Source organism: Erpetoichthys calabaricus, chromosome 4 (genome assembly GCF_900747795.2).
Source record: "Erpetoichthys calabaricus chromosome 4, fErpCal1.3, whole genome shotgun sequence".
NCBI lineage: Eukaryota > Metazoa > Chordata > Cladistia > Polypteriformes > Polypteridae > Erpetoichthys > Erpetoichthys calabaricus.
The window spans coordinates 274,954,429-274,980,718 of record NC_041397.2 but is presented as its reverse complement, the minus strand read 5'-3'; the positions used below and the strand labels follow the sequence as shown (position 1 = coordinate 274,980,718).

Sequence of the window (26,290 nt, the reverse complement as noted above, 5' to 3'; positions counted from 1 at the left end):
TATTATACCAGGAATGCTCCTGACCAAGGTCGAGGATATGGCTTTAGAGGAAGGGGACGAGGACGAGGAAGAGGACGAGGTGGTTTTAGAGCTCCTCCTGTTGACCACACTAAGAATCCTTTAATTCCCTCTCCCTTTAATCCCAATGTTAATTCCTACTCTTGCTACGCTTGTGGTGAAACTGGACATTTTCGTCGGGAGTGCCCTCACAGACAGCAACAGCCCCCACCTCCCCTTATTCCACCTGTTTTCTCTGACACCCCTGACCAACCATACTGGCCATAGGAAAACGCTGGGACCTCCAGCCACTCTTTTCAACTACCTTTGCTCACCCATAATTCAGAGACTGGTCCTTTACTGACATTGTTCGTTGATGGCACGGAGACTGTTTTCTTAATCGACACTGGTGCCACTCGCTCGCTGGCAAAGGTCCCTGCCTCGAACGAAACTGTTACTGTGCTTACTGCTTCTGGACAACCTCACCTTCTTCAAGTATCAAAACCTCTTCAAGTCCAGTCACGTCCTGGCGGACATACCTTGTTCAACCCCAAAAATTGTTGTGTCAAATTACCCCTTACCCCAAACCCTCTTTTGCAGCATGGACTTGAGATATTTCCCTACACACCATTCTCCTCAAAGCCCTACACTCTTTTTCCTCTTGTCTTTTTCCCAATTTACAGGCCCCTGACATTTTACACTGTACTGCCCAATACTTCCCTATAGAAGTAGACACCACCTGGCTAGAATCTCTCCTTACTTCTGGTATTTGCCCCGAAACCCTTCACATCTCCTGTGTTTTTATTTCTTCCACAAAGGCAGCTGCTTCTGTTCATTTTACATGCTCACAGCACATATATTATCTTGGCAGCATAGTGCCTCATATTTCCTTAGCTAATTCACACACTGTTAAATGGGGGAAAATAGGACCATGGGTGGAAAAATGCCTTGAAAGAACAGACTGGTTACAAGTTACTCCAGGTATTTTTGATACTCCTGACCGTTTAAGGATAGCCCATTGTGAGCCTCTGGTGATCCACCCGAAATCCTCCTTCCGCCCGCACCGTGCCCAATATCCTTTGTCTCCCGAAGCAGAGGCTGGCATCTCCGCCGTACATTCCGATCTCGTCAAACGCGGTACCGCCGTTAGACATAGACCGTCATGCCTCAGGGATACAGAGAAGCCTCTTGTGTTTATGGACAAGCTCTTGCCCAAAATTTAGACGGCTTTTGGCCGGAAATAGGTAGTACATTGATACAGTATGTAGATGGAAATGATATGTAGCGCTACGGAAGAAGATTGTACAATAGATACCCAGAAATTGTTGCTGTTTTTGGGGAAAAATGGCCATAAAGTTTCTAAAGTTAAGCTGCAGCTATTCAAAACAACTGTAAAATATCTAGGTCGTGACATTACGTATGGAACAAGAGCTCTCTCTAGCGATCGCATTACAGCCATCCAAAATCTTCCTAGACCGGTCACAAAACAACAGGTTATGTCTGTTTTAGGTATTCTGGGCTACTGCAGACAGTGGGTTCTAAATTTTACTGAAAGAGCACAGCCGTTGCAACAACTGGCTGAGAAGGCTCTCTGTGACCTCAAAGCTGCTTTTCTATCTGCGCCCGCGCTAGGTTTGCCTGATCATTCTCGTCCATTCACTTTGTTCGTGGACGAAAAGCAGGGATTTATGAATGCAGTACTGACGCAACAACATGGAGATAAACAAAGACCGGTGGCTTATTTTTCTAAAAAACTGGATCCAGTGGCCGCAGCACTTCCTCCGTGTCTTCGTGCTGTGGCTGCAACAACAGAAGCTGTATTAGCAAGCACGGATGTAGTTCTCATGAGCCCCCTAACAGTTAAAGTGCCTTATGCTGTACATTCTATCCTAGTACAAGCCAAAACTTCACATCTCAACTAGTTACGCAGTGGTCCAAGGGGACCGCCTGCTGGAAGCAAATCGAATTTCATCAAGCTAAGTGCACAAACAGCTGAACTCGTAGCACTCACTCAAGCATGTCAGCTGTCCGAAGGGAAGATCGTAACAATTTATACAGATTCCAGGTATGCTTTTGGAGTCTGCCATGATCATGGAGCACTATGGAAACTAAGGGGATTTAAGACCAGTACTGGCAAACCCATCCAACATCAGAAATTGATCGAATCCCTTTTAGAAGCTATAACCAAACCATCGAAGCTAGTGATAATCAAATTACACAGGATCCTGTTAGCAAAGGAAATGAATTAGCTGACCACTTTGCTAAAGAGGCTGCATATAATAACACACCAATTTCTTTATTCCAACAGAGAAATGACCAGGACCCTGATAATCAAATTATTTCTTTACAGAGTGCAGCCACGGATATCGAAAGGAGAAAATGGTCCAAAGAAGGGTCCCTCTCTGATGGAGTCTGGACTCATAAACACACTAACAAACCTTTTCTCCCAAAAGCCTCTTTCCCAGGAATGGCAAAAATCGCCCATGGCCTCGATCACGCAGGAAGAGATGCCATGGTTCGAGATGTTGAAAAACATTGGGAAGCTGTAGGTTTCTCTACATATGCAGAGCAATTTTGCAGATGCTGTGCAATATGTCAAAAGTTTAATGTGGGAAAAGGTACCCAGGTAAGTCCCGCCGTTACCCCTAATTCAATGGGTCCGTTTGAACACCTCCAAATGGATTTCATTGAACTAACCCCGTCTAAAGGGTACCGATATTGTCTTGTGATTGTCGATGTGTTCTCCCGATGGGTAGAGGCTTTCCCTTCGAAACACAACGATGCCAAAACAATAGCTAAAGCACTAATTAAAGAGATTATTCCAAGATGGGGTATCCCTCAAAAGTTACAAACAGATAATGGCACTCATTTTGTGAACTCCGTTATAAATGAATTAACCACCTGGCTCCAATTTAATGTGCACCATTATTGTAAATACCATCCCCAAAGCGGAGGCATCGTAGAACGATGCAATGGCACTTTAAAAGCTAAACTCGCAAAAATTTGTGAACAAACTAATTTATCATGGCCGGATGCACTACCCTTAGCTTTAATGGGACTAAGGGGACGGACACACCGACAACTGGGACTATCGCCGTTTGAGATTCTGACCGGACGTCCCATGCCCATTGGCATGGTTGTAGGAAATGTGAATTTGCATACTGTGGACAATGATCTTCTCTCTAGTCTTGCAGGTTTGCGAACCTCGTTGAAGGAAATCCACCAGCAGGTTAATCAAGCCTGGAGGACCAGCCCCCTTTCCAAGGATTTACCAATTCCCTTGGGCACCTGGATCCTGGTTCGAGATACTCGGAGGAAACACTGGCATCAGCCTAGGTGGAGAGGACCATTCCAAATTCTTCTATCCACACCACACGCCGTGAAAGTTGAAGGACTGCCTGCCTGGATTCACGCCTCACATTGCAAGAGATGGCACCCTTGATTGCTGTGCTACTATGCTTTTCTTTTCCCTTGTCTACTGCCCTGGTCACCTTGACTTTCCCGTTAGGAATTACCACATCAGTGCAGTTTGATTTCTGCTCTATTATCAACTGTGGGAACCAACAACGTTTCCTTAACTTCACCAAAGACGCTATTGAAGGCATACATGAACAGCTTGATCGTACTTCTCTGATGACTTGGCAAAATCGTCTAGCCTTGGACATGTTACTTGCGGAAAAGGGAGGTGTCTGTGCTATGTTTGGTGATGCTTGTTGTACATATATTCCAAATAATACCGCGCCAGATGGATCAATAACTCGTGCATTGGCAGGCCTCACTGCTCTCTCTAAAGAACTTTCCACTAATTCTGACATTACAAATCCCTGGGATCAGTGGTTTGCATCCTCCTTCGGATCCTGGGGAAAATGGATAAGATCTGTTTTCATTTCTTTGGTTGTGACATTTTGCCTCCTCCTCCTGGTTGGTTGTTGTATTATCCCTTTGTTTCGCTATATAATATCTAAGTACTTTACCGCCTCTATGGAAAGGGCATATATGCTACATGAGGAGCGCATGTCTCGTATAGCTTCTTCCATTTTCTTTCCCCCTTCCCCTTCATCAACCATTTCAAGATAGAATTATATTGCCCACATCATTTTGTTCAAAAAGGGAGGAGTGTAAAAACATAAAAATGATGTAATTGAACAAAATGTATGTGTGTACAGAAAATAGGACAGAATGATGAAACTTGTTTGTGTTTTGCGTACGTGACAAAAAACATGTATACTTTCTGGAAGTTTTCTTTTGATGATGTGTGTGACAAGAAAATATACCTTTAGGGTAATGACTTTACAAAAATTGGAAAAATACAATGAGTCAGGACGCTATTTTTATTGCTTACGTGGTCAACGATCAGGAGATTAGAAAGGTATAAAAGAGCAAGGACATCTGCGCTCGAGGCAGATGAAGCGCGGTGTCCTAGGACTGTGTTTCTCTGTCATTTTACCCTTGTCTGGTATGTATCAATAAAAGGTTTTGACTAATTTTAATTTTCTTCTCTGTCTTCAGTCACAAAAGTGCCCACACCTGGAAGTGGGTGCCAGTCAACTGCACTTATAATTAAACCATTTTAGAACTGCCAAATAATGAAATATGCATATCTTTGCAATGTTGAAGTTCTCAAGTAAAAGTTGTTGAAATGATGAAGTGTGCTTAAGTACTTGATGTGAAGTATTTTTATGTATGAAAAATACTGTGGGCAACATGTTAAAAAAAGTTTATATATAAATATTGCAGCCTGCAGGGGGTGCACCAGGACCCCAAACCCAACACAGACAGATGCTGACACAACTTGAGCAACACACACGGCTTTTATTCAGTTGTGGGAAACTCTTCCCTTTCATTTCCCACTAGCCAGCACAATACAACAAGCACCAATAATAATGCAAACAGCTTCTTTCTCTCTCTCTCTCTCTCTTTCTCTCTATCCAACACCAGTCCTCCTTCAACAAACTTTGTCGTCTTTTTCCTCCTGACTCATGCTCCCAGAGCAGTGGCAGTGGGCTTCTTTTATCCTTTACCCAGGAGTACTGGTGGCAAACTCCAACTCACATGAAACCCTGTGGGAATCTGAGGCACCGCTGCAATCTAGGGGGGTTACCATCTAACACTCCAGGGGAGATAATGCCCTGTGTATGTTCTCCTACAAATATATATATTTGTAGCTGGAAATCCACAAAGGGAGAAACCCAAGGCAATACCGCTGGACATGCATTATATGGTATGCTGTAAGCCGCGTTCCGTGTCTCTTGTGGATTTCTTGCTTTTAGCATTAAAAAGGGCTTTGCGCTACTTTGATGACTGCTCTGGACAGGATACGTTTTGCACCTTCCAAAACCCAGTGATGATAAGGAAGTGTGTGTCAGGTGGGATAGGGGGTCTCTGGAGTCTCCTATGTAAGCATTGTGTGCTGAATGTGTTTGGGTAGCATACAGCAATCCTGGTCTGACTACTCTTCATTCCTGCACAAATTCTTCTGTCATACAAAGCATCCGGTATATTTCCAACCTGATTATATTCTATGGTGTAACTTCTAATAATAAATAATAATACATTTTATTTATATAGTGCCTTTCCCATGCTCAGGGCACTAATTTAAACAGCAGCATGTATGTAACATTAGATACAAATATTTTCTGCAAAGAACAAGAAACAGATAAATACAGAATACACAAAGCACTAAATAGAATAAAAGAAAAAATAAACTCAAGTAAAATACTAAATTCAATACTAAAGAAAAGCTTGAACAAATCACATCATTTGTGATATAAACACACAAACGCAAATTATTATCCTCAGCATCTGGACAGAAAGGCAAACTGTAAACTGCAGCTCTCTAATTGTTAATTGTTTATTGTTAATCTGAGATATCTGAACTTTTCCACACATTTAAGCCTTCAACCAGAGAGTTAATTTGCCAACATTACATACAGGTTTTTATAAAATAAATAAATAAATAAATCTTTCCCAAGACTCATTATGCCCTTATTTGAGTGCAATTCCTTGTTTTTACTTTGGCATACGTGTAAGAAATAAAAGAGAAAATCAAAACAAACGTAGTTTGATTTATACAGTAGTTGAAAGCAAGTAAATAGAATGCAATATCCATTGTTTCTTAAAAATGTTCTCATCATAGTTTACAGACCATTTACTAAAAAAAATTTTTTTTTTTACAATGCTTAATATTTCAAAATTTAACAGTAATATCCTTGAATATAATATTGCAATTACATCTATTAACTGCATTTTTAGTTTAATATAAATATACATAATTCTCATGTATTATCTGAACCAACACCTTAGACCAGGGGTAGGCAATGTCGGTCCTGGTGAGCCGCAGTGGCTACAGGTTTTCATTCCAACCCAATTGCTTAATTAGAAACCAATCATTGCCAATCTCAGACCTTATTTAATTTTATGGCTTGTTAGTCTGTGCAATGTAAGGCTTTTATATCGTAGATTTTTTTCCTTTCCAAGGATATCATCCAAATGATTTGAAGCCTAAAACAGATCATTTTCAGTCTGTCACATTTTTCTATTAAGTGTTTTATTAAATCAAACCGTGCATGATGAACACACACAGATGTAATTGGAAAAAAGCTAGCTGGAGAACTGCTGGCTGCTTTGTCTTTTACATCTTATTGCTAATAAGGAGCAATTAAAACACTGAATGCAGCAGTTTAAGATTGAAATAAGCAATTAAGGTTGGAGAACCTTAACAAGCGAGACCACTAAAATGAAGCATTAAAATGTCACTTAAGCACTATGTGCTTCATCAGCAATAATTGAGTTCTCGTTAAGGAACTGGGTTGGAACAAAAACCTGCACATACTGTGGCACTCCAGGACCGACGTTGCCTACCCCTCGTAATGATAGCCTGGGATAGGCTCCAGGACCCCCTGGGACAACAGTCTGAATGAAATGGGTTAGAAAATGACATGACATGACATCTTAGACCCATTTGGCCTGATTTTCTGTATATGGACATTGAATATTTATTAGTCATCAGTATGCTAGAAACTTTGCAGGTTTTATAAATAAATTGCAGAAAGACAGTTATGTAAAGAGATTTATTTTTGTACTGCTCTGCCTTGTTTTATACACCAATAATCCTTCATTAGACTTATTTTTGAAGTTTTCCAAGTTACTGGATAAGAAAGCAATATAACAATGCATTAGATCACAAACAATGCAAATGTTTAATAGTTTATACACATTGATGACAACAATGGGGATGACACTGGAGGACTTCGCCAAACTAAAATAAAACCAACATCTTTTTAAATCATTCATTTATCAAGTCACCAGAACTTGAACCTGAGTCAATGGCACATATAATAATAATAATATAATACTTTGTTAACGTAAATGGCAACACAGTGAAAAGACAAATGATCTGCGGCGCAAATACAGTGGTTCTCAAATTTAGTCCTGGGAGGACCCCCAGTAGCTGCAGGTCTTCATTCTGACGACATCTGGATTTAATTACCTTAATTAAGCAAGATGTTGCTGCCCCGATTTTTAGGTTTTGTTGTAGATAAAGAAATGAAACTGAGTTAGCTGGTTTTTTTTTGGAAAGTATAAAAGTTCTAGTACATGTTACAAGGGAATAAGTCATAGTCATCTTGGTTTTCAAGGTAATAACTGTGTCCTCGTCAGAACTGCTCTAACGTGTTCCTGTTGTTCAAGTCGTTATTTCCTAATAAGCACAACAGCAGGTCCGATCCTGAAGTGGCTGCAGCCTTTCATCATTCACTACCATTTGCCCTTTCGTTTACCCCAATCAGAGTTAATTGCCAATTAATTACAGGATTCATAGGTAAAGGTCAACTAAGCATTTAAATCCATGATTAAAATGCAAATGTTTCAAAATTATAAATGTAAATATCACACGACTGCACAAGTGAAAACAGAAAAACAAAAGAGACCAGCTAATTAAATGAGTTCAATTAGAGGTAAAACCGACTGGAACAAAAATCTGCAGCCACAGGCAGTCAGTCCCATGGGAATGAGCTGGACAATCATGGAGGAGGAAAAATAATATAAAGTCCAAAACACTCCTGCCAACCACTCCCACCAAATACCATGGTATCTGATGGATTCTCATGTTCATTTAACCAACAACATAAAATACTGGCAGAAAGCAATAGCTTATTTAAAATAAATTAGGCCCCTTTTTTTTTTTTTTTTTTTTTTTTTTTTTTTTTTTTTATAAAACATCGCAACATTTATCTGTGTAGCAGTCAGCTAAACATCCTCACAAAATTAACCTCCATCAACCAAGTTGTTGTTTCATTGATGGAAATTACAGGATAGGTGGTGTGAAACAGCAGAATAAATTCTGCAGCTGGATATTCAACCTCATTTCAAGTAATAATACATCAGGACTGTTTAATAAGGCTCTTCATATTTTGCATTTGCAGTCTTTAAACTAAGCTTTTATATTACTGTTTCGTAGTTAGCTCAGCTTCTGCAGTTGCATATTCTTAAACTCACTTCAGGACACAGTCAACTTTTTGGAATTTTATTTTTTATTTTATTTTATTATACTTTATTAATCCCAAAGGAAATTACTTGGTTTTTTGCATACCCCTTGGGGTCAGAGCGCAGGGTCAGCCATTGTACATTGAAGGTTAAGGGCCTTGCTCAAGGGCCCAGCAGAGTAGCATTTCTTTTGGCAGTGATGGGGATTCGAAACGGCAACCTTTGGGATACCAGCACAGATCCTTAGCCTCCGAGCCACAAGCTTGTATAGATTATAGAGCATACATACATACAATAAATGTAAAAATAAATGCATATATCTCCATTAAAAAAAATAAATAAATCTTGAGACAAGATGAGACTTTTTTCCTGCGACAAGATGTGATCTTTTGAAGAAAGACACTTTAACGTTTCTCGAGACGGTCAAGTCACATCATACTTACAACCTTTGGAAGCAAGTCCCGTGAGATGGTGACTTTTGCAAGTCACGCCCTACTTACAACCATTTTCAAACAAGACCACGGTCATCTAACCTCTCAGTTGTTGGAATGCTTTTGGCAGACACACTTCCTGTGCTCTCAGCTCTTAAAAAATTTTATGCGCTTTAGATGACACGTCAACGACTAAACGAAGAAGAAAGAGCAGCGCATCGAAAAGAGGCCCAAAAGCTTTAGAGAAAAGAATGCAGAAAAGAACAAAATTAATCTATGTGCAAATTCTGAAAATAAGTTAAAGTAATAATCAGACCATCCCAAAGACTTTGTGCCAAGAGATTTAACCAGATCCGTGGCCGGAAAAAGACAAAGTAGAACTTTGTAAAGAATTCAAAAACATTGCCGCGATACACATGCAGAGCAGGTTAGAGATAATGGAAGTAGGAGAATTCAAAAGTCTCAAAAAAATGAGACCAAAAGATCGCATTAGCGCAAATGGAAAATATTACTCTGTAAAATAATGGAACAATGAAAAGAGATTGAATAGTTTTTGAGGACGTCTGGGAGAGAAGAGAGACAAAGCAGTGAGACAAATGGACAGCTGCTGTACAGGCTTTTAAATGATCGAAGCGCCACATGAGATGGAGATCACGCAGCACGGCAGCAGCTGATCGAGCAAAGAGGAGGTTATATATAAAAAAAAGTTTCCCATTGTATCGCGTGTAGCGCAGGCGGGAGGGGCAAAGCCCCCTTGTGTGTGTGTGTGTGTATATATATATATATATATATATATATATATATATATATATATATATATACAGACAACGACATTATAGGCTTGGCAGACCTGAATAAGTAAATTGCAAATTTTTCGTATAAGGCACAGGTGTCGGACTCCGGTCCTCGAGGGCTGCATGTTTTCATTCTAACCATCTTCAATAGTGAGCCGTTTTTACTGCTAATTAACTTCTTTTGCTTTAGTTTTAATTAACTTGACTCCAGCCCCTTAAAGCCAAACAATTTATTTATTTATAAAGCACTTTAAAAACAACCTCAAGGCTGACCAAAGTGCTGTACAAAGAAAAACAACACATAAACACATAAGAGCTGAAGACATTAATAGAAAGTATACAAATAGCCACCATATTATACAGGGTTAAAAGCCAGACAGTAAAAATGTGTTTTTAAAAAGGATTTAAAGGCAGCTAGCGAAGGAGCCTGCCTAACATGCAATGGCAAATCGTTCCAGAGTTTTGGTGCTGCAATTGAAAAAGCTCGCTCACCTCGGAGTTTGCATCGTGCCCTGGGAACGCGTAAAAGCATCTGGTCTGCTGACCTGAGGGAGCGAGACGGTACGTAAGGGTGCAGCAGTTCCGACAAATAAAGAGGGGCACACCCATTAAAAGATTTAAAAACAAATACAAGGATCTTAAAATGGATTCGAAAACGAATTGGAAGCCAGTGGAGGGAAGCCAAAATCGGGGCAACATGCTCATGCTTTCTTGTGCCAGTTAAAAATCGAGCAGCAGCGTTTTGCACCAGCTGTAGGCGAGCCATGGAGGCCTGGCTAATTCCAAAAAGAAGCGCATTACAGTAATCTAGACGAGAACAAACAATAATGAAACATCAAACAAGCCACCATATAACCAGCTCACCTGTGCCCATCACACAATATCTGAAAATAAAGAAAGGTGAAGGTCTCAGTAAGGTTGATCTCTCAGGTTACCAAAACATTTTGACAGTGTTCTTAGAAAAAATTGGAAATGAGAGCAGCAACAAGCCATTGAATTAAATAATGGGCTTAATTAACAGCAAGAATTAGCTTCTCATTAAGAGACTGTTTGGAGTGAAATTGGTTGGAGTTTGAAATCCCAGTTTAGCTGGTCATCTGTTGGCTCGTTTCACGTCTCATTTCTGTTTGGCTGCCATTTAATGAAGAAACAAATCAATTCAGAGGACTAGGTCCTTAAAAACAGGGCTATTAAAATGAAGGGAAAAGGAGCTAATTAGCAGTGAAAACTGGTCACTGATTAGGAAATGGGTCAGAATGAAAACCTGTAGCCACTGCGGCCCTCCAGGCCTGGAGTTCGACACCCCTGGATAAGGGATATGCAGAAAATTAAATATGACAGCTTTAATAGAACTACCATTGCTGTCACAAACATTATGGTGCCCCCATGGGGGGGGGGGGGGGAATTATGTAGAAAGTGTTGTCAGTTCTACATGCTGTGACTGAAATGTACACAAATTCTCTTAAATGAAAGTCAGCGATGTCTACTTCAATCCCATCTAAATTGTTTAACTTCTAATTTTAAACTGTGGAGCAGACAGGGAAGTCAATGTGTCTTTGTTCCAAACTGCATGGAGGGCACAGAATATGGAACTTAAAACGTGTTAGTTCTGCTGCATTGGGACTAGTGGTGTGATCGAAATGGAGAGAGAAGGCAGCGCCATCTAGTGTCCTTTTAAAGAGCTGGTCGTTTCTTTGCAGTTTTTTGCAAAGCGTAGGGCACTGCAGGAAAAAAAGGTTTTCCTTGATCAACCAAAGAAAAGATATTTATGCTTTGTTATAAATTTCATTCACGTTTCTTGCTCTGCTGTCACCAGTTTTAAGAAAGTAGTAAAACTTAAAACTGTTAACACTTCTTCAGGTAACTGACTGATTAAAAGCTGCTACCCCAACATCTTTACACAAATATACTTGAGTGATTGTACTTACATTTTAAAGTAGCTGTGTTTTTTTCACCCTTCTTCTTAGTGCAAACATCTGAATTTTTTCATCTTTTTGTTTAAACACCTAACAAAAATAAATACTATTCTATTCTGACCCCCGTGACCCTGTGTTCGGATTCAGCGGGTTGGAAAATGGATGGATGGATTCTATTCTGATAGCTCTTAACAAATTGAGGGTCAACCTGAACCTAAATGGCCAGCAGAGGTCACCATAAACAAAGCAGTAATAAACTCCGACCAGGCCCCAAAACAAATGACCCAGAATGCTGTTTTGTATTTTTATTCAAATGACATAGTTGACACAAAAAGTACATACAGTCTTTACAAGATTCACACAGGGTACCATCTCTCAGACTATTATTCCCAGTTTGATACATTCGAGTCTTTCCTTTTCTCTTATGAAGTTTGCCACACCCTCCATGAGTCTGAAAACTCCAAATACAAATCAGCTTGATATCTATTTATTGGGTTTATAGGAAATGTATATTTGCATGTGTGAATCAACATACAGCAGGATTAAAAAGAGTAACCAGCTTACCTCTAAATGTTTGCCTCTGTAAAAATCTCAGAACACACATTATACAAATATTCGAGCTGTTAAGAGTATTTGTGACGTGCGTTTCCACAGTTGATTTAAGTGCAGTACGATATTCTTTCTACTGTAGGCTAAGCTCCAAAATACAACATTCTATGGTCAAAATGCTTTTGTCAGTTTTGTGCAAATTCAAGTTTGTATTTTGGAGGACAACTAAATTAAGAGGCCAAACAAACCAAAACTCACACACACACACCACCCGTACAGAAGCAAATATGGCAGGCCAAGTCTCCCTAACCTTGGGGGGGAAGAAAAAATGAGAATTTAATCAAAACTGAATTACAACTGTAAAACACCAGACTGTGGTTAGCTTAAACAGAACAATTTTGACTATTCAGCTACATTTGTTTTTACTGCAGAGGCCTTTCTGATGGGTAATGATCATGACAATGAAAAGAACACACCACCAAATTATTAAATGGTCCCAAATCACTAAAAACACCTCAATGGACTTTGAGCACTCCTGTGCGTGCGTGTGTGTGTGTGTGTGTGTGGGGGGCGGGGGCCTGTTAAAGTTAATGTTTTGCTTGTTTGTTTGCAAGATGACACTTTAAATTTAGCACAAGAACATTTCATCATCTGATTCACACTGTGTCCTGGTCCTCTGCAGAGAGCACCTTAATTAGCTTTATATTGTCTAAACACTCTTTTGCCATTGCAACTAGCTTTCTGAAGGACTTTGTGAGAATTACCACAATGTTTCCCTCAGAAAGTATTAGCAGCAAAATAACTAACCTCGGCGAGAGTACATTTTTCTTCAGATTTTTCCTTGGCACTATTTAATAGTAGTAAAGAGGTTACTACAGTACATCTTAAAAAAAAAAAAAAAAAAAAAAATTTAAAAGGTTTTATTCATCATGACTTCTTTCTTGCAAAACAGATACATGCATACTTTAATACTTTACAAATTCAATAATTTATTGTACTGCCAAAAATGTGTAAACTCTACCTGTATTTAATAGTATACTCTTTTTTAAAGTTTTAAACCTAAAAAGTATGTACACTCCTTTGTCTACACTTTCAGATTTCAATTGTAGTTGTGTACTCTTAAAGTCTGAACTATAAAACAAATATACCCCATTATGTTTAATGCGTCTAAGAAGTGCATCTATGGAATATGTCAAGATACGTGAATATCTGAGGAAGGCAGAGGGGGCATCTTGGACTTTGCGTAACGTTTCCATATTCTCACTGAGACAGAATGGGTGCCATTCCTTTTTATCTTTTATTAACAATTGTGAAATAATATGCCTTTGAATCTCTCCTTTATGATGCCCGAGACTAACTTTTAAGCTGACTGGCAGTGCTGGAACAAAAACTGCAATGATGCCCGAGGAACAATAGAACTGTCTCTGTTGGGGTGCAAGGACCGAAATAGCACTCCATGTTAATAATTCAGAAAAGCCAGCTAACTCTGTAAATAATGTTTAACAAGTTGAATAAATTTACCATTAAGAATATCATTAAATATTTATCAAGGGGGGGTATAGTGCATTTAGAAAATGAAGTATGGTTGAAAGCAAACTGTGTTAACATTCTTGCATTTATTGTGCTGGGATATTCCTGCTTTACTAAGGCAATTCTCCACTGTAATGGTAGTGCAGGACTAGATGGTGACCTGGAACATGGACAACTAGTGTAGTGAGGTTGGAAACACAATGTGTCATGCGAAGCTTTCAACTAATAAAAAGTAGTGAATCTTTTTTTTTTTTTTTTTTGGCCGTACTAAAAGATTTCACTCTTCTTGCCGTTATCTTTGGTAGAAAAAAACAGCAAATTTTTAGCTACAATAGTTCTGTGAAAATTCCCTTGGTTTGTATTAATTAGGCTACCATCTCCATCATACATGAATGCACAAAACAGATATGTGTAGAAAATTAACTTACCTTGGTGCCTTTTTTTGGATACAAACCTGAATTGTTAGTATTTTCTACTAATGCACCCAACAAAAGGCAAAAATCGGGATTTATAAACTAAAGCAGCAGATCAAATTATTCACAACAGATCTACCCCCCTTTTAAAATCTTAATTCTGCTTGAGAGAAGAGGAATGATGGAGGAGAAAATACTCCATCCATCCAAAAACAAAGTGGCTTATTATGAACTTCTTTTATTGATGTTCCACGAGAGACATCACTTAATATGTGAGCACAGCTAGAGACGGAAGCTGGAATGCAATGGCACCACATATTAAACACATGGATATAAATATCAGCAAATGATAAAAAAAAAAAAAAAAATCCCCAAACAAAACAAAATAGTACTGAACAAAGCAATGACCTTTATATTAATCTTAAAATATGTACTTTTATAATTTACATATTCCCATCACTCCTGAATATTACAGCACAAAAAAAAATGGAAAAAAGTCTGATGCATGAAGACAGAACCAAGCTTGGAGGGGAATAAAAGGTTGTAATATCTAAAAGGCAATGCAACTGTACATGCCACAAGCTGTTATATAAAGAACAGAATGAAGGAGCTTAGTTAATCAAATGTCTTTTATAGCTGTCTGATCCTTCAGCTGTTTGCCAGAGGGCAAAGAAAAGTAACACTGAAATCTTGCAATGAAAGGCTTTTCTTCCTGTGATCAATCAGTAGACTGCCCTGAGGTGCTTTATACAGTAGTGAGCTTCTGATGCCGATACATAAGCAGACTCAGGAAAGAAATCCTCATTAAATTCTGCCAGAAACCTGTACAAAAAAAGGAAAAAAAATTAGCAAAAACAGCATAATATCCTGAAGGATTCATACTAGCAATGTTCATGCCAAGGCTGTTCAGTCAAACGAGAATATCCACCTATTTACAGAATTTTTTTTTTATTCCCAGTAGTGTTCAAAGCTGAAGCAGCAATGCACCCATCATGCAATTCCTATACACTGAGCAGATATTGGACTGTGTTAAAGACATTAAAACTACAGAGGAAGCTGTAATTATATTCATTTTATATACACACAGTCAAGTTTTAATGTCTTAATGTTTCATGAAATCAAGGCATAGAACAAATAAACAATGGCAAATAAAAAAAAACGTAAGTCAAGGAATCATCAAGTGTACAAAATGTTATTCAAATTTTTTGATTCAAAGTAGCCACCTTTTGCTGTGTAACCCTTTTGATTCAGAATGCCAGTAACTCTATGCAAGTTGTCAACTCTGCCTGAAACAAAAGAAGCCCAGACTGCCTCCTCCATGTTTGTCAGTTGGTGTCACACACTGAGGAACCATCACCATATCTTGATGGCATACAAACACACTATGTAATGAACTGAAGATTTCAAATTTTGATTCATCGGTCCAGAAGACTTTCTTCCAGACTTCAGCAGTCCACAGCAGGTACTTCGAGGCCCTATTGCGTCCATGGAATGGCTTTCTTACTGTCACTCACCCTGTCAAACCTGCAGCACAAGTCTCCTCTTCACAGCAGAAACAGACTTGCTATTTTTGACGTGCACTGTTAAGCTGTGCATGATGCTGTTGTGTTGTGAGGCACCTATCACACGAGCTGGTGACCCTCAGAAACTTGTCTTCTGATTGGTTAGGTCTTTGAGTCTGCCAGATCTCTTCCTGTCACAGTTTCTTTCAGTTTCCAATTGCATTTGGAGCGTGTAAGAAAAATGTTTCAAATCCGTGAAACATGGTGGCAATAGTATCGTGCTTTGGGCCAGGACAGGAAAATGAACTCTGAATACCACCACTGAATTCTAAAGGATATTGTTGAGATATCTACCCGTGGACTATATCTCAAGAGAAACTGGATCATGCAGCAAGACAACAACCCCAAGCACACAAGTCACTCTACTTAGGAGTGGCTGAAGATGAATAAATAAAGGTTTTGGAATGGCCAAGTCAAAGTCCTGACCTTAACCCAATAAAATGTTACAAAAGGGCCTGAAGTGTGCAGTTCATTTAAGGAAACCCAACAAAATCCCCAAATTGAGGCAATTCTGTATGGAAGATGGGGTTAAAATTCCTCCAAGCCAATGTGTAGGACTGATCAAGCAAGACCTCCCAGAAACGTTTAGTTGCAGTTATTGCTGCAAAAAGGGGGTCACACCAAATACTAAAAGGTTCACATACTTTTGCCACTCACAGATATGTAATACCGGGTGATTTTCCTCAATAAATAAATGACCAAGTATGATATTTTTGTCTATTTGTTTAGCTGGGTTTTCCGTATCTACATTTAGGTGTGAAAATCTGGTGATGTTTTATGTCATACTTGTGCAGGAATATGGAAAATTCTAAAGGGTTCACTAATTTTCAAGCACCTTTGTATATATATTTTAGGCCTGGGAAAGTTAACATGCTAATTTTTGTAATTAATGTGGCCTCTTTAATGCATTAAAAAATACTGTTGCATCCATGGGCGGCCCCAAGGCAAATGCCTCAGGCAGAGCTTTGGTCAGGGTGACTTTTTTTTTTTTTTTTTAAACCTTTCGAAACAGTAATACAAAAAAGATAAGTGTGTACCTAAAGAATTACATGCACATCCAGTACAGTATTTATATACTACCTTAAAAAACTTTATGAAATAACATTTTCATTTAAAGGTTTACCATTTCATATTAAAACAGTTCACAACCATACACAACACGTCAATACACAGCATTGGTGTTCACTTTGATTTATACATACTGACATACTGTAGGTGCAGAGAAGTGTGGCTAATGGCAGTCCTGGGGTAATGATAGAGAAAAGTTGTGAAGGCAAAAATTAGGGTCTTCCACCCTCCCCCCCAATTTCATGTTTCTGTAAGAAGATTGAATTAGTGTCATATCACGTTAAGTGCTAAATAAGCCATCTTTGAGTAGCACTAAACCAAACTCTAGTACCTCTGTTATTTAACTCGCCCGTCTACCAACCAGCTTACAGTACTGGCTTCCCCAATATAAAGATAAAATTCTACGAAGTAGAAGTATAATTATTATCCCTACCCAAGATTCAAATTGCAGTATCTTTACTAATTTATGCAAAGAATGTAGCATAATCATCCTAGTAATGCACAGTGTCAGTTTTAAAATGAGAAAGCAGCTACGGTGATCTTTGTTCGTGTGCCAGGAGCAATGGTAAATGTAGAGCAGTGTTTTCCTGTGGTGGCACAATTTTTGTAACCCAAAAAATCCCAAGGAACACCACAGATTCTACTAACCACAGAGGCATTAAATCTATACATGTGCTAAACTGTCTGAACAGGGCGCAGCCAAAAAAGAAGCAGGTCAGATATTGCTGGTCACAGACACAGTACTTAGCAAGCACTTTGGATGCATTTTACAGCTGCTTCGTTCCCATACCTGCTCATACATGGCTGTCCTATACGGCATACCTAACCACTTGTTTAGAATATAATTATCAAGTTGTTGATGATAATGATGAACAATGGAGGATGGCATTTGCGGAGTTTTAACAAAAGTTTTAATGTATGCCCATGTAAGAGATGTTTATTTCAATTAACTCAGTCTTCAAAATAATACATTGGCCTTGTTTTCAACTTGCCTTTTAAGGAGGCACTCAAATTCAGGTTGTACTTTCTCAAGTAGTATTTTGTTAAAAAAGGCTAGGTTTCAGTTCATTGTTTAAGTTTAAAGTATTCCATTACATTTTTTTTTTATTCCTTTGTGTCGATTCTAAATTAAAATGTTGTGATTCAGTGAATATTTACTTAATGATTTAAGCATTTATTTTATGATTAAAACATGCAATGTTAGATACAATTAATAATGATAACATTAATTTGTAACATTGTAAAGTAACATTAACTTGGTTCAGCTACCAGGACTTATATATCCATTTAACTGCTATGGTATTCATAAATCGCAAAACAGAGAGAAACCTGGAGATGAAGCATAGGTAGTAAAAAGTTCTCATGTTTTGGACAAGAATCCTTTTGTATGCATTTCAAAAGACGGTTTTTACATACTGTATGTCAAGACTGAAGAAGGCTCCACAGTTAAGTACTGAGAAGTGAAATGAAACAGACTAAACCATTCTATAGTATAAATTAGGGAATCCATTCCCGGGCTGGACATTTTTCATTTCTGGGAATGCGGGAACGGCCAAGCTTGCATATATAGCGTGTAAAAGTGTAAAAATCGATCAAGAAATAACAGTTATAGTTGAAAATAATTAAGGTGGAGCCATTGCAGCAGCTTGCACTTCATCAGACAACAGCTTTGAACAGCAACTTGAAATTGCAATGAGTCAGTCTGTTGCATCCGCATTATCTGTGCCAAGAAACTTGCCATCACAGAATGATGACAAGAAACTGGATGCATCAGTAAAAGCTGAAATGCCGGTGTTTCAGAGCAACGGCAAGCGCTGGCGTTGCTTAGAACAAGTGTATCAGTATTTGATGATTGTGCCGCCTACTTCAGTGGAGGCAGAGCGTGCTTTCTCAGCAACTGGTGTACTTCTGCATGAAGGTGTGCTCTTGCCAGGGCGATCGCACACTGGACACGTTAATAATAATAATAAATAATAATTCTTCATTACATTTATATAGCGCTTTTCTCAGTACTCAAAGCGCTATCCACACAAGGAGGAACCGGGAAGCGAACCCACAATCTTCCACAGTCTCCTTATTGCAAAGCAGCAGCACTACCACTGCGCCACCTGTGAGGACGTTGTGGTAACAAGAGCGTAGAAAGCACAACTAAAGATACATGTACTTCTATGACAGCATGAACTGCTTGTAGATAAGGTTAGTCTTTTATTTGTGTCAACATATTGCAGTAGTTTTATTAAAAATAAGTTTCGTCATTCTAAAACCGTTCACATGTGAGATGCCCATGCACTGTGTCATCCCCGGGAGCCCCAAATTCCCAGGAATGGATAAACCCGTCCGGGAATGGATTCCCTAGTATAAATGTATCCCCTTAATTTTTTTGGGAGACAATTTTTGCAATGAAATGTGCACACTATGTGTTTACTTTATTTGGCACCTTTTATATTATATAACTTTTATAATAAAATTCTGTCATTATTCATCTATTTTCTGATTTGCTTAAGGGAGTCCTTTAGGTGCCAGGGAGGAAGAATATTTGAACATGAATGTTCCTTTACATCATAAGGAACACTCACACAGACCCATAATGACTAACACTGTGCCAGTGTAGAATTTCCTAAAATGCAAATTTACTCAAAGTCCACTTTTCTTACTTTCGGGATTAGTCCCAGTCAAACACTGTAAAACAAATCACAAAGATACTGGCAACTGAAACTGATAAATATAAATTCTAACAGTGTTCAATTATACATGCCAGGAATTTGGAGAAACATGAAATTAACTTTTATTGACCCCGATTTAGTGTGTTTAATCACATACACATGCTGACACAGTACATTACTTCAATTGAGCTATAATTAGCAGGGAAGAATTTGAAGTGTAAATGCAGAAAATTAACCTTAAGTGACATGTTGTCACTTGGTGGTTTTGAATAATGAAGCATGTTGTCAACTAGCTGGAAATAGTTTGGTGCTCTATACTTGCCAAGAAAATTCTCAGCAGCATGAACCATGTGATTGCCATTGGCCTCACTAGAAGATCTTTGAACCACTTGTTATTGATGACATTTCTGATTTGTGAACAGCAAAAATACCTTCCTCACGATCATGATACATACTACCGCCCTACAGCGTTTGTGTATCAGCTTTTATCTCTCCAGATCAGAGAATGTCCAGATCCATTACCTCAAAACACCACTCACATCTACAGTTATTCCCAGTTTCAAATAAAAACTAACAGCGTCAGATCCCTAGGACGGTAGTATGTATCGTGATCGTGAGTGAGAGAAGTGAAAAAAAGAGGTAACTTTTACAAGTTCAGTACTATAAATGTACACTACTGTGACAGACACAAACCAAATGTATGTGTGTACTGTATAATATTAACAATAAGAGCAGCTCGCTACTGAAAACGGCAAATATAGGAGGCAGTGGGGACCAAACCGGTGGCCCCTTGATTACAAGTCAGCAAATCTTTCTGCTATGCCATGGAAGCTGTTGTATCGTCCTTGGACCTTTTGTGAAAGTGTTTATTTGATCTTTGGACTTCAGGCTTCACACATTATATAGTTTATGCCTACATTTGGTAACATTTATTACTAAAATATGAAAAAGTTCCTGTTTTAACAATGTGTTTACACAGATTACTGTAGAAACAGAACACACATGAAATGCATGTGTTCCAAATAATCTATTTCCACTCTAAAACTCCAACAGTTCACTCCCAGATAATCAAACAAGGCATGAGCTGGGAGAAATTCATGAACGTTCTACGACGGTGGGGGATGGAATAGCCGGCTGCTTGCTGCTTGTCTTAATCGGCACATTTACAGGACAAAAGACGAAGATGGAGAAGTGCGAACGGATTTAAGAGTTTTCTCGTAGGCTCTTGTAATTCTAGTATTAACTGTAAACATACATAAGAGGAAATCACAATAATAATAGGTGACAGAAATAAAACTGCACATGATAGGAAAATTTAAAGTTGATTTTTGACAGCAGGCCAAAATCCGTAAGATACACCAAAAAGTGTTCAGGGAGCAAAAACTTAAGTTGTCCAATGTACTTAGAATATCATTCATATATTTTAAATAGTCTAATATTAGTCTGTACCAATTTCTTTATGAAGAGTAATCTTTCAAACACCTAATAAAATATACTGAAATGGCCACAATGAAAAAAAACCATTCAAGTCAAAAGGATTACACTTCAATAAACGTACCTCAAAAAGAGCTCAAGATGTTTTACTAAAGCCTTAAGGTTCTTGTCTGGGATGTGCATCTTTCCTAGTATTTCTGGCAATTTAACTGAAAAACAAACATAAGAAATTAGAAGTCCACACAAAAAAAATTTGTAGAATACTTAAGAGTTTAAGAATTAAACAGCTTCTGTTAAATTGTAAATTCAGTCAAATTTTGTATAACTATTATTCAAAATTTTCCAAATTTTTTTTTATAATAAAGTAGTAATAAAAAATAAGCAAATTAATACAGTTCTACAACTGTAGAACATACTGAATATTTTCTCAAACCATAGCTTTACTCAAGACCTTATTCACATACCAAAAAGCCTAAGGAGATGCTGGGAACCATACATGTAGGAAGGTGGAGGTGGTTTATCACTTTGTGGATAGTTGTCAGGAGTCAGCTTCCATGATAACACCTTAAAAAAATTGCAAGCAAGTAAAACATGCAAGAACAAAATTAGGGTGTCTTCCTACCAAGTGAAACAGAAGAACATTACTTTATAAATTTAAATTAATTGATTCAAGAATGTCTAAGATTTAACATTTAAGCCATTTTAATAAACACTTTTATTTATATTCACATTTGCTGTTTTTAGCAAACAGATCCCTGCCACTGCATTAGGCCCCTTTTTCAGGCAACTTGATTAAAAGTTGCCTAAAGAAGGGCCTCAGTTGCATCGAAAGCTTGCATATTGTAATCTGTTCAGTTAGTCAATAAAAGGTGACATTTTGCTTGGCTTCTCATTGTATCCATTATGGATGACGTGGTACAACACCCTACTACAATAAACAAGTAAACAATTAAAAAGTAAAAAGTTGAGTGCATTATAAAAATTCACCAGTTCTGAAAGGCCAGATTCTGCAACACCACTAAGCAAGAAACATGAAGAGTACAAAACGCTCCAAACATGTCAGAGACAAAGAAGGACATTAAAAATCAGATGCAAAGACACCAAGGATAACACTGAAGGAGCTGCAAAGATCCACACCAGAGATGGGAATATCTATCCACAGGACCACTTTAAGCTCTACAGGGTGGTGTTTTATGGAACAGTGACCAGAGAAACACCATTGCTTAAAGAAAAAAACAAGTCTGGAGTTTGCCCAACAGTAACAGACTCCACAAAACACATGGAACTCTGGTCTGTTGAGACTAAAATTGAACTTTTTAGCCATGATGAGAAAATTCCATGCATAGCACACTATTATTACACCAATGTCACAATGAAGCATGGTACAGTAATCCCTCCTCCATCGTGGGGGTTGTGTTCCAGAGCCACCCGCGAAATAAGAAAATCCGCGAAGTAGAAACCATATATTTATATGGTTATTTTTATATTGTCATGCTTGGGCCACAGATTTGCGCAGAAACACAGGAGGTTGTAGAGAGGAGTGCGAGTCAGGAGCAGAGTCTGTCAGACAGACAGAGGAAAGCAAACAAATCAATAGGGCTGTTTGCTTTTAAGTATGCGAAGCACCGCGGCACAAAGCTGTTGAAGGCGGCAGCTCACACCCCCTCCGTCAGGAGCAGAGAGAGAGAGTGAGAGAGAGAAACAAAGTCAAAAATCAATACGTGCCCTTTGAGCTTTTAAGTATGCGAAGCACCGTGCAGCATACTTAAAAGCTGCACACAGAAGGTAGCAACGTGAAGATAATTTTTCAGCATTTTTAGACGAGCGTCCGTATCGTCTAGGTGTGCGAACAGCCCCCCTGCTCACACCCCCTACGTCAGGATCACAGATAGTCAGCGCAAGAGAGAGAGAGAAAGAAAAGTAAGTTGGGTAGCTTCTCAGCCATCTGCCAATAGCGTCCCTTGTATGAAATCAACTGGGCAAACCAACTGAGGAAGCATGTACCAGAAATTAAAAGACCCATTGTCCTCAGAAATCCGCGAACCAGCAAAAAATCTGCGATATATATTTAAATATGCTTACATATAAAATCCGCGATAGAGTGAAGCCGCGAAAGGCGAAGCGCAATATAGCGAGGGATCACTGTAATGACAGTATCATGCTGTGGGAATGATTTTCCATTGGCAGGGACAGGAAAACTGGTCAGGATTGAAGGACAGATGGATAGCACTAGAAGCAGGGCAATTCTTCAGTCTACCACAGATCTGAGATTGAGACAAAGGCTCTCCTTTCAGCAGGACCCTATACATTTACATTTACATCATTTAGCAGACGCTCTTATCCAGAGCGACTTACAACAGTGCTTAGTAGTCTACGACTGTTCTTCAGTCTTTAAGGCTAGGATTAAATCTACTGTCATTAAACAAGTTACCGCTGACCAAGTTGTATACAAAACCCTGCTAGAAGAAAATAGTAAGTTAGTACAAAATTATTATTATTTTTTTTTTTTTTGAAAAAAAAAAGGGTAGAAAAAAAGTATGGGGACTTTAGTCCAAGTGCTGTTGAAAGTACCCTCTAATGGTTTAAAGGGAAACATTTAAATGTCTTTGAATGGCCTAATCAAAGCCCAGACTTCAATCCAATTGAGAATCTGTGGCATAACTTGGACTGCTGCACACCAACACAACCCATTTTACTTTAGAGTTGGACCAGTTTTGTCTTGAGGAATGGGCAAAAGTCCCAGTGGCTAGATTTGCTAAGCTAATAGAAATGTGCAGTAAATGGTGGGCTCCACTTCAGTATTGACTTTGGGGGTGAAACCTATGGTCATTCATGATTTCTTCTTTTTTTTTGTCCTAATTATTGTTTGTGTCACAATAAAAAATATTTTGCAACTTCAAAATGGTAGGCTTGTTGTGCAAATCAAATGGTGCTCCCCAAATCCATTTTAATTCCAGGTTGTAATGCAATAAAAGAGGTGAAACACTAAGGGGGATTAAAACCTTCGCAAGGCACTGAATATCTCCCCTTAATGTAATATTACCTCATTTAATTCATTGTTCCTTCTTCCTTCTAGCCCTGACAACACCGAGCTGCCTTCTTTGCTTGGTGTCAAGGTAAGTGGTGATGACGACCCACTATGGACTGGAGTTTCTGTGAAGTAAACACAAGCACATTTAACACACCACAATATTTTGAATCTAAATAAGCAACACATGCCACATGTATATTTACACCAAAAGTAACCCGCTTATATAGTGAGACTTACCAACAAAGTTAAAAAAAAAAATAAATTAAACTTCAATATCTACTCTATAAATATAAAATCCTAAGCCTAAAAGTGCAACGATTTTATGTCACGTTTTTTGTCACGCTTTAAGTCGTGCAAATTTAAAACCTACATTTATATGTTTGGTATCATTCTTTTCTGAATTTATCGAACTTTAATGTGATGTTGTTAGATTTTCAGATTCTTATTCCATTTTTAAATTATAAACTAAAAATATCAAGACTTGCGTCTCGCGAGACGGGACTTTGTGCCAAAAGATTTAACCACGCCCGGGGCTGGAAATAAAACACAAAGAGTAGGACAGCTGCTGTACAGGCTTTTAAATGTTCGAAGCGCTGTGCAAGATGCAGCTCGTGAGGCACAGCAGCAGCAGCAAGCCAGCAGCTGATCAAGCAAAGAGGAGGTTAAAAAAAAAAAAAAAAAAAAAAAAAAAAAAATATTGCTTTCCCATTGTATCACCGTTTAAGAGGGGGTTTTGGAGGAGCGAACGCGTCTCCTTGGGGTGCATTCAGCCCCCCCTTCACAACGCGAGCGGCAGAGACACAAAGTGGCTAGCAGGCAAAGCAAGCAGGGGGGAACCCCTAGTACAGAAATAATTTCAGAAACAAAATGTTTTCTGTGACAACATACTGTATTTTTTTTTAAACATGCCTAAATATTAATCACTAGATATTTGTTAAAATATGACATGTTGTAAGCTTTCTTAAAATAATCGCATTCTTTATGTTTCTTGAACTAAATGTTCTTGTTAATGGTAAGCACAACCAAAATTAAAGTTTACAATTAAATTTATATAAGAACATTTTCTACAATTATTGAAGAAAAAAAAAAAAAGCGCCACATAAAGAGTATGTACTTTATTTGAAATGCACAAAAACACCACATACTTTTGTCCAAATGCAGAAACAGTTTGGGAAGAGGAGCAGGTGTATCTGTGTTCCGGCGCTTTGGCTGTGGGGAGGCACTGCTCTCAGAGAGGCGGTCTCCACCTGACGTGTGCCTTGTTGACCTTCGCAAAGACTGTAGGGCTTCTGGTTCAACCTTCTTGCGCTTTGGTGTTACAACCTCACTGACAATGGGCTGGCTATCTATGGACTGAGGGGTAGAAGGGTTCAATGGTGGGGGGCTAGGAGACCTCTCATTCATATTCCTGTGGAAAAACAGGACAATATTACTATCAGCAGGAAAATAAAGTACAGGTGGGGATCAATTAGAAACTTAAATGTTAAAATAGAAGTAGCTTCACATTTTCAAGAAGATGTTTGTTAAGTTTTTCACACAAAAAGCATATAACTGCAGTTTTTAATAACCCGACTCACTACATTGCCAATGAAACATAGTGAAGTAATTTAAAAATTGGATTTATATGGTAGGAATTGAGTCCTATGATTGATCCTTGATGCACAGCTTCAAACTAACTAACACCGCCAAAATAAGCAACAAAGATTTAAAGCAAGTACTGCAATTAATGCCCTTAACCGCTTTACACCACCATTATTGCGATGGCATTTGTTTTTGGAAAATGATGTAATTTATTAACACAGAAGGAAGTAAAGCCAATGCTGGCCAGTGTTAGCAGTTTATCTCCTCTGCTATTTAAGAATTCACTGAATTTCTATTCACTTTCAAAAAGCAAATTCTGTAAAACCAAACTCAAACTCTCCCAACCTACCAGTTTTAAAATTTCATGACAAACTCATTGTGTTTTAAGGTTGGTTTGTTGCATCAGTATCAGCACATCTAACATTGGGTATCATGACATTATGCGTGCTTGGGCCAACATTTTAAAGGATGTGTTCTTAAATATGGAGGTCTACTATGTTTTCAGTAATTACACAATATACCGGGTGATTCAAAAAGATTCATCTGATTTCAAAATGATTTATTTCACATGTAAATCATTATAGAACAATGTAGTAAATTGTAAATGGTTTAGGTGAGCATGAAATGTATTATGTAATTTTACAAGTGCTCAATATGAAATACTCCAGCTGTACGGACAACATCAACGCGATAGTCAAATTCAACCCATACTCTATTGAGCATGTTGGGTGTCCCTGTACTCAAGGCTCTTTCAATGTGGTATGTGACTGGTTCCTAGGCGCCTCATGGTTGTAAAATTATGGCACTTTGAGATCAATGAATCTTTCAGAATTACCC

At 38.4% G+C, this 26,290-nt stretch overlaps 1 protein-coding gene across 1 annotated transcript in view; it reads right to left on the bottom strand.

Annotated features, from left to right (window-relative positions):
• Nucleotides 1–13,080: 13,080 nt before the first annotated feature.
• LOC114650902 (male-specific lethal 3 homolog) overlaps nt 13,081–26,290 on the bottom strand; it is a 44,999-nt gene continuing 31,789 nt past the window's right edge. Inside the window, exons 9-13 of the mRNA XM_028800822.2 lie at nt 25,018–25,280; nt 23,885–23,994; nt 21,306–21,405; nt 20,966–21,050; nt 13,081–14,936 (exon numbers count right to left, since the gene is read on the bottom strand). Coding sequence (XP_028656655.2) covers nt 14,837–14,936; nt 20,966–21,050; nt 21,306–21,405; nt 23,885–23,994; nt 25,018–25,280 — 658 coding nt within the window. The 3' untranslated portion in view covers nt 13,081–14,836. The remainder of the gene's footprint in view (nt 14,937–20,965; nt 21,051–21,305; nt 21,406–23,884; nt 23,995–25,017; nt 25,281–26,290) is intronic.